We start from the raw sequence: 9,398 nt of genomic DNA, 5'->3' as shown, positions 1-9,398 counted from the left end.
TGGCATGTTTCTTCATCGCCTTATTGACCAGAACAGGTGGGAAAGATACTTGAGACTGATTCATTCTCCTGAGTCTGAAAACAGCAGTTCACAGAAGCAAGGTCTGATAATATTCTACAGCAGGTGGAGTTTCAAGATTGTGGTGGAGTCATGGTCTTTTTATATACAGTCTATGATCGTGGTTAAAGGAATTCCCTCGGAACACACTTGTGTAAACTTCACCTGCAGAGGAAGATCACATGAGATGATTAAAATCTACTGAATGAATCCAGGTGAGAGTATTTCTGTTTCTCACTCTCATTGGTTAAAGGCAACAAAACAAACACGCTCCTCCCTCTCTGCTCTTTCAAAAGCTCCGCCCCCCATACTACACGTGGACGCGCATCACCATAGAAACCACCAACGACTGACCGAGGGGGAAAAAGGCGGGATCCCGTGCGTCGCTTAAGCAAAATAAACGTCTTTAAAAGAACGACGTGCACACAAACACAGTTTCGACAACATAACGAAGTAAAACAGTCGGTGTTTTAGATTGATTTAAGATAACTACAGTGACTGAGGGAAAGCCTGTAGATCTGTAGCTAACAAGGAAGGTAACTTCACCTGACTTAGCATTTCAAATTATACATCAATCCCACTGTGCTCGCAAACGTTTGTTTTCAGGTCCTCGTGTCTTTAAAGGGACAAATGTCACATCAGAGAGTGAAGACAAAGCACTGGGGTTGTTTGTTTCATTAGCTGCAGTGAAGCTAACATGCAGAGCAGATGAGACGGTTTCTCAGAGCTAACAGGGCAGCTACAGACAGATACTCACAAGTCTCCTTCTAGTCTAACTAACATTACACCAACAAGGACAGAACAACACTCACCTACTGGCTCTGTCGCTGCCTTTCTTTTAAATTCATAGTCCTGTCTGTTTCCTCTTTGACCGCGTCTCTGCTCTGTAGCATTTGCATGCACCTGAATGTCCGTCCCGCTCGTTCCCGCTGCCGTTTTTATACCCTCCAACCTCCTGTGCACGAGCACGTACGCCATGATTGGCTGGGACCCTACGGTTGGGACTGGTCCGGGCCGGCCCACTTCAATATATCCTGGTTTTAGATCCACACACGCTGCTACCAGACTTTATTGTTTAAAAAAAAAAAAAAAAAAAAAAAAAAAAAACACAGGCATTTTGCCTTTATCTGTTGGTCTGTTTGTGTTGTTGTTTGACTCTCAGTGGTGAGAAAGTAATCAGACCCTCAACATAAATAAAACTACCACACAAACAGTCTCCGTCGGAATCCTCTCTATAATGAAGTTAGTTGTCTGTTGGATTACGTTGCCACAGCTGTTCACTGTGGCTGGGTATGCTATTTTCAATAACGTTTTGTTTTGTTTTCTCTGATTTCTAGAAAACAAACTTCACAGATGCATGTGTGCACTGACAAAACCTGGAGCTTCTGTAAATTATTTGTAGTTCAATACAACATGCTGAAGGTGAAATACGTTTTTGCACGACTATACTGTTCAACAGACTGCAGCTCTGTTGCACAAGAGTCTCGTTGCTTCATGTCTTTTCTGCAGGAACATGGGTTTAATTTTGATGATTTGTTAACACTTGTTGCAACATGATGGCAAACATGGCACTGTATCTTGGCTGTCTGATGCTCCTCAGGACTCTCAAAGGTTTTAAAAAGCAGCAGAAAATGTTTATGCAGTTATTTAGGAGACCAGAAACAAGAAGTGATTCTAACTTAGTGTTTGTCAGTGTTTTACCCCAACCTCCACCGTGTGGTTATGTTTCTGAAGAACATTATGATGTCACAGTAAAGTTGACCTTCGAGCGTTTAGATATAAAACATCATCACTTTCTAATTTTAGTACTGTAGCAGAGTATGAATTTTTGAGTTTAAAGCCATAAACATGTTTTATCAGGTCACTGTGACCTTTGACCTTTTTTAAATTCCCTCGGGGTGTTCCTGGTATATAAGATTTTCCTGAGGTATCTTGTTCACAGTTAGCTGCAGACATAAAACAGTTTTCTCACTGAGGAAACACACACAGCCCGAAGTTCAGTAAAAATATGATTTCATTCATAATATATACAAAATACAAACAATACAATTTATGTACTAAAATGTACACACTCAGAATTCATTAAGCCTCGCCAGTGTTTACATTCTGTAAAAACGAAATTCACACTGATAATCATCCATTTTGGAGAAAGGAAGGAGAAAAGTACTCGCTCACAGAAATGTAAACATACATAGTGATCCATATTTACAGAAGAAACAAGCTCTGGAGAGGATGAGAAGGAAAACTGGGGTTTTCTTTTCCTCCAGAGTTGCGTCAGTGAACGTCTCGTCAGGTCTGATCAGTGTGAACAAACATACCAGTGATTTCAGGACGAGAAATAGCTTATTTCACGTGAAGTAAATGTGGGAAAAAGCTTGTTAATGTATAAAATATACACTTAAATGTTCAGGTGAGTACCAGTGATCACAAACAAGAAGCTGTTTTATGGAATACAAAGAACATCTGAGTCATTTTGGTTCGCAGGTTGTGCTGAGTCTTTGGGTTGTGTTAAAATTAGAAACCACTTTTATCACTTTTAGTGAGCAGATACTCATTTCACTTCTAGAGAAGCAACGTTTGATTATTTCAGACATTATACAAAGGTCAGAACTGATACAGAGAAAGGTTTAGTGAATACTGTTTGATTGAAGTTATACAAACATCTCCCTTAGAAAAATACACAGAAATCTTGATCAGAAAATCCTTCTTTAAAAATAGCAGTGATTTCATTTCTATTATTTTACTTACAATGTTTTTTTTTAAGACTTCTACAGTAAAGCGTGAGAAAAATAACGTTTCTGATAAAACCATTGAGAAGAATAAATTATTAGCAGTTACAGGTGTGATTCAGGTTATTTGTGCGCGTCTCCGTTCTCTGGTCAGGGTGAGGTTCCAGCTGGAAATCTCAGGTGAAGCAGGTGAGTGTGCGCTGTGGATCAGTCGCAGGTCATCGGCTCTTTGTAGGTGTCAGAGGAAAACCCTGCTGCACTCACCAGGCTGATCCTCCTCCGAATCAGAAACATGAAAGGAAAAATCCAGATCTATTCTCCTGCAGGTTGAGATGTGTGTTTGACTCGTATCACCAGAAACTACAGTTCTTTTAGTGTCTTTTATTTTTCTCAGATTAATTTGGCGGAGTCTCTTTTGCTGATGAGGACTTCCAGCAGCCGCAGTTTGGCTTTAATGTGCTTGTACTCGCTGTACTCCACTGCCAGCGGGGAGCGGTCCTCCTTCTGCACATTTCTATGGGAACGAGACGTGGGTGGAAGACAACAAACATTAAGTTCAGCTGTGGAAAACCCAATATTCCTTATGCTGTTATATAATCTGAACCTCACCTTCCGTTCTGTCTGAAGAACTGGTCTTCAAACTCTTTCAGGTTTTTGCGGATTCTCTTCTTCTCCTCTCTGGTTTCTTGGAGCTGCTCCACCAGCTCCTGCCTGTGAGAGAAAGAGCAGAAATATTTTGTATGAGTGCTTTACTTTGTTTGAAAAGTAAAAGTACTCATTCTGCAGAAACTGCCCCTGTGACTGGTTATTATTTAAAACATGAATATATTGTTAACACTGTGTGTAAACAGAGTCTTCCTGTTGCAGCTGCTTGAGGTTTTCACTTTTTTATATTCAGATAAATCTGTTGATTCAGTATCTTACATGGTAGCGGAGTGAAGGTTGGACAGCCTCATGTCCGTCATGTTTTTCGATGGCGACAGTTCGTCCACCGGTGAAATGAAACCATCCACTTCCTCGTCCATGTGGTCCAGGAAGCCGAGCACGCTGAGGTCAGGCCGGACGGTCACGGTGAACTGAGTCTTTGAGTCTCCGTCGTCCTCTGAGCCATCCTCTTCCTCCTTTTGGGGAGGGGGAGCACAGAAAGGTCAGACCTGAGGCTAAGGCTGAGGAGGTCACGTTGTACAATGAGTGGTGTAAAAACCTCCAGGCTGTGACACTGCAGTCATGAGGGTCGTGCAGCGTTAGTCATCAATCATCACTTCAATGGTCCTGGCTGTGATTCTACACTCATTAGTATGTTTATATGGACGAAGACACACAGTCCACTGAGAACCAGCTCCATGCAGTCTGACGGTCCTAAACCAGCTATAATCCACCTCCACTCAATACAAACACACTGAGACTCAGTTTGATCACAGTTTGTTTTTAAATACCTGAAGGAACCTGGGTCTCATTTCTGTAGCTTTGTTTATTATCCATCAGGTAACTTTGTATTTTTCTGCTCTTTTACTAATAAGCTAATGCAGTTTCAATATTCATTTATTGGTGTTCAGGTTGGTAGAAGGTGTGTCTGCAGGGAGCCTGTGGATATTATAATTATTATTCAATATTTTATTCAATAAATATTCTTCATGTCAGCCTACAAACCATTTTTTCCTCCTCAACACAAATATCTGCATATATTTTAATTAAATAATTTATATGCTTTCAAAGGAGTTAAAATATTTATACGTATCATCTGGAAGATCTAAGTGACTTTGGTTGATAAAACCAAGAGGTAATATTCTCTAATTGTAAAGGAAAACTGTAAACTCCTAACAGTTTGGATCATAATAATAAAGTTCCTGTTTGTCTAAAACTGATTGTCTGATTGTTCTTTTGTTTTTTTTAAAAATCTTTTTAATCAATCTCACCACATCTCAGCAGTCAACTTAGTGTTAATATCATCATCATCAGGAATGAACCAAAACTCTAAAAATAAGACCCAGGTTGATTAAAACAGAGATTTACTGTTTCTATGTTTGAATGATTCAAACATCTTGTCCAGGCAGCGACTGATTCAACTTTTCTACTGATTCAACTTCTCTACTGATGCTGGAGGCAGGAAACAGGCATCTGCCCAATCAACAGGCAGCAATCAGGTTCATTAGAGGGTAAATGGTAGTAAATGGAGGAGGGTGGGGTTGGAGGGTAGCAGGGTGGTGGGCAGGAGAGGTGTGGGTGGTGGGGGTGGTCAGCTGGCGACTGATTATTGAAGCAGCAGCAGCAGCAGCTCTTCACCTTGATATCATCGAAGAAGAGTGCGGTTTCGCCCTCGATAATGGGCTGAAGGAGGGGACCTCTGCGTTTGCTGGAGGGAGAGCCCTGTGGTTCAGAAGGAGGAGTTAACCACGCTCACGCCTCACTCTGACCTCCACAACCTCACAACACCACACTGTCCTCACACAGTTTTCCTTCTCCTTTTAGTCCAGTGAACTGACTCTGACTTTCTGAGAACCAACGTGATTTAACAACGTTTTATTTAAACTGAAAACTCTCCAACATCAACTCCTGACTCCAACTCTGGAGGATAATGAAACTCTGCACCATAACTTCTATTGTACAGCAGTCCCAGTTTATATGATGAGGATTAGAGGTAGTGCATTATGTAATGGATGTACTGTTGGTCCATAACGCAGATCATATCTTACATAATAAAAATGGTTATTAAATAGTTAAGCACGTGAATAAAAGAAAGCACATACACTCCTCCTCACAGGCAGGATTATTTCATATACTCACTGAAACCAATATTTAAAGCAGTATTAATAATACTGACTGCAGTGTTCTGTTCTGTATCTTATTTATATTAAATCCCCGTCTTACAGGAGAGCTGACTGTTTCTACAGACTGCAGACGTTTGGACAGAGCGATGATGATGATTTGTCGCTCACATCAAACAGCTGCAGGATGAACAGGAAGCTGTGGAAGGGAAGAAAACTGAGGTTCAGAAGTGATACTTACAATGACAGGGATGGTGGAGGCTCTGCACAGGATCTGCTTCACCAGGCGATATCTGTCGTACAGAGGTTTCATGATCTGCCTCTCACTTTTAGTGACCTAAAAAAGCCAGAAATAGGAAAACAAAGATGCCTGATTAACACAGAGTTAGTGTCTCTGTCTCTCTGCAGCTGCAGCACTAACTTAAGACAAAACTACAGTTACTACCCAGATTAACCAACAACAGTTCTGCAGACTGTGAAGGTTATTAAACAGAAACCAGCAACACACACAGTGTGAGGAGGAACAGAGGTGACACAAAGGTCAGCTGCACTTCCTCATATTCAACAGCACTGACTGGGATTAGACGGCACAGGTACTGAGACTGGATTTAGTCCGACATCAAACTAAGAGCAAATCACTTCAGCTCTGGGTTAACAAGATTTATTCTGTTTAGGCAACAAAGCTTGCAGGAGATCAGACATATGGAGAGGGTTGTATGTATTTGATGGAAGTGGTGGAGGAGGAGGAGGAGGAGGAGGAGGAGGAGGAGGAAGTGACTTACTGGGCGGCCATGGATACTCTCGTAGTAAAGCAGAGCTTTCTGCAGGGCGACTTTCTCTGCTCCAATCTGCTCCCGTGTCATATCCTGTCGGCGGGAGACGGGAAGTGAGTCAGCAACATTTTAGACATAACCTGAGTTCAATCTCTGTCGCAACACACACACACACACACACAACCACACACTTGTGCTGTAACCACATCAGGCTGAGGTGTTCTGACTCCTCCCTGTGGCCGTGGTTTTACCTTGATGTCCTCGGGCCGGTTCACCTCCTCCCTCTTCTCCTGCAGCTTCTTTAAAATCGTCTCCAGGGTGCTCTCCACCGGCGGCTTCGGCACCTTCTCCTGCTGAGGTTTCTTCTCCAGCTGAGAGCCGAAGCTTTTAGGCAGAGTGTTGCTGCGCTGACGGGTGAGAGGAGGCAGATCCTCCTCAGACTTCATTAGCTTGTGCTCTGATCAGAGAGAAAACTAAACATGAACTCTTCTGATTTTACAGTGAATCCTCTCATGTCAGAGCAGTGATTGTTTACGTCTTACCTTTCAGCTCTTTACGAAGCTTGGCCAGTTCAGTCATCCACCTCAGCACCTCTGGGTTTGCAGCTTTGTCACTGTGGGAAGGCTAGGATGGAGAAACACAGTGAAACAGATGAAAACAGATTCATCATCAGAATCAGGCAGCAGCTATGATCTATGATTACTGACTATAAACCTGAAGCAGAGCTCTGTGTGGGATCTAAGCTCTGTTATGAGGCAGTTGGGCTTGTACCATTTTCAGTTCATGTTAATGACTCATCAGAGTGTCCTCAGCAGTGAATAACCTTGTTAATGTTTTGGAGGAATGTATTCTGAGGGGAATGTTCAGTGTCTCCTCGTGTTACTACTCACTCTGTATTTCCGCTCCTCCTCGAACTTTTCCTCGAATCTGTGGATCTTTTTCTTCAGGACGTGAATCCTCTTTGTGAGCTGAGCCGACGTCAGCTCTTCTTTCTCGTCGTCACAGGAGCCGAGAGATGAACTCCGCCTGCGACTGCAGAGATAAAGGATGTTGTTAATATCACTGTCGGCTCCTTCCTAACGTCTCCCTGAACAAAAACCCTGTTAAGATTCTACCTGACAAATGAGTGAGCGTTGGGCGGTGAGGGAGGCACTTCGGTGTCGTCCAGGTACTGCTGGCATTGTCCATAGGCGTAGAAGCGAGGGGACAGCATCGGGTCGCTGTCCTCCTCCAGCAGCTGGCGGATCAGACGCCCTCCCCCAGCGTGGGGGGAGAGTCGAGCCTCCTCCCGGTCCATGCTCTCCCTCTGCAGTGACGAGTATGCTGGGACAGGTTCTGAGTAAACAAAACGCACACCTTATATTACAATGTGACACTTTGCTTTAACAGAACACACAAACACAGGAGACAACCAGAGGACAGGCTGGAGGTCAACAGGTTTTATGATTTTAAATTCAGAATCAGAATATGTTCAAATCTTTTACCAAATCTGTCTGGGACTAAAATTTTTAATCAAAGTTACAAATAACTCTGAAGAACTTTTAAATGAATCAAGAGGAGAGCGATTAATCTTACGTTTATTTGTTGCACTCTAAAATGTTAATTTTCTGCTAAATAATAAAGTGATTCATTTTTCTATGTCTAAGTCTGAGAGAAAGCAACATAAACATTTTGTTGGCACCAGTTTTCCTCTTTGGATCCTCTCTGTTGTTGTGAAAGTCACTGGACATGATGAAGCTCCTCTCTAAAAAAAAAAAAAAAACTTCCTCTGGGGCTCGACAGTCACAGATGTTGTTCTGAAATTGTGGGTGAGACACACCCTCCCTCCCCCCTCCCTCTCCCCTGGTTACAGTCTCCACTCTGGTAATAATTATGTCCAGTGAAAACAGTGGTGCAGATACCCCTGACAATCCCTGGGCTATTAATAAAGCCTGGATCTCTGTGGGATAATGCCAGGGCGCAACCTCTGCTGAGAGGTACGGTGATGAGTTTGTGTTTTAGTTTCCACTCTGCATGGTGAGAGATAAACCACGCTGCCGGTGTCTGTTACAGCACAGGAGACGAAGACTAGACAGACAGTTATCAGGCTGTTAGAATGAGGAGGGAAAACTCTACAGGAACTGAATGACACATGAAACTGGAGAAATAAAGTAGATTTCATGGAAAAGGAGAGGCCGTGAGATCAGGTGTCAGCGGACTCGAGAAATATACTGAGGAGTAGCTGCACAGGGAAAGGAGATGGAGGGAAAACAGGCTCTGGAGGAAACCAACCGTCAGTATAAACACTCCTGGTGTCATAAAGCAGCCGTGAAAATATGCACACCCGGTCTAAAACTGCACATGCATGTTTGTCTTAGCCTGGGTGAGTTGGGCCGTACGAGAAGTGACTTAGCTCAGATTCCGGCCCCAGGAGTCCCGGGGGTCCTCCTGTACTCCTACATACGTGCAGTTTATCAAGTAGCAGCTCGGCGGCATGTTAGAGCTCGTTCACAGCAGCAGGTGAAACCTTCAATCACACCAAACATCTTCCTCTGAGCTCTATTATCTGGCTCAGAGAGCAGCGCAGCGTGGCCTGGACAGTAAGGCTCCATGGCATTTGAAATTAATCCTTTAAATCAAGCGCTCGCTGATGGTTCGGGATTAACGAGACTAATGAAACAAAAAACATGCCAGTTTGCCTTTTCACTAAAGGTTGTTGTGCGTGTGTGTGACGCTCAGCCGCAATGTTCCAGATCATTCAAGCATGTTGCCATGCAGAGGAAAAGGTCATTCAGACAGCCATGCCTTTATTTCTTTCTCCCTCTTTGACATGTTATTTGCAGCAAAGCAAGTTCACACTGACAGTGATGTAACACAACACTTACCATCACAACTGAGATGGAAAATGGTTTTGAAATCGAGGAAAGGGGTGTTAAAAAACGGAGAATCTGGAGGAACAACAGAAGAGAGAAAGAAGTGAAGAACGCGATGAAGGGAAGAAAAAGAGAAGTAAAACCAAGGAGCAGCATGCGTCCTTCTAACAGCAATAACACACATCTCCCTGATTAACTCACTGGACATATCAGCTTCAAGAT

General features: G+C 43.1%; 1 protein-coding gene across 6 annotated transcripts in view; it reads right to left on the bottom strand.

Annotated features, from left to right (window-relative positions):
- Positions 1-2,053: 2,053 nt before the first annotated feature.
- Positions 2,054-9,398, bottom strand: part of fam13a (family with sequence similarity 13 member A) — a 47,387-nt gene continuing 40,042 nt past the window's right edge. For 3 of the 6 annotated variants that reach the window (XM_018661563.2, XM_018661564.2, XM_051070572.1), the window contains 11 exons: positions 9,189-9,251; positions 7,440-7,659; positions 7,215-7,356; positions 6,867-6,948; positions 6,576-6,781; positions 6,334-6,417; positions 5,793-5,888; positions 5,070-5,153; positions 3,711-3,907; positions 3,396-3,497; positions 2,054-3,300 (listed from right to left, as the gene is read on the bottom strand). In XM_018661563.2, coding sequence (XP_018517079.1) covers positions 3,177-3,300; positions 3,396-3,497; positions 3,711-3,907; positions 5,070-5,153; positions 5,793-5,888; positions 6,334-6,417; positions 6,576-6,781; positions 6,867-6,948; positions 7,215-7,356; positions 7,440-7,659; positions 9,189-9,251 — 1,400 coding nt within the window. In that variant the 3' untranslated portion in view covers positions 2,054-3,176. The remainder of the gene's footprint in view (positions 3,301-3,395; positions 3,498-3,710; positions 3,908-5,069; positions 5,154-5,792; positions 5,889-6,333; positions 6,418-6,575; positions 6,782-6,866; positions 6,949-7,214; positions 7,357-7,439; positions 7,660-9,188; positions 9,252-9,398) is intronic. The other 3 variants (XM_018661566.2, XM_018661565.2, XM_018661567.2) reach the window with 3 other exon arrangements.

This window comes from Lates calcarifer, linkage group LG5, assembly GCF_001640805.2.
Source record: "Lates calcarifer isolate ASB-BC8 linkage group LG5, TLL_Latcal_v3, whole genome shotgun sequence".
In the NCBI taxonomy this organism is placed as follows: Eukaryota; Metazoa; Chordata; class Actinopteri; family Centropomidae; genus Lates; species Lates calcarifer.
This window is presented reverse-complemented; position numbering and strand designations above follow the sequence as displayed.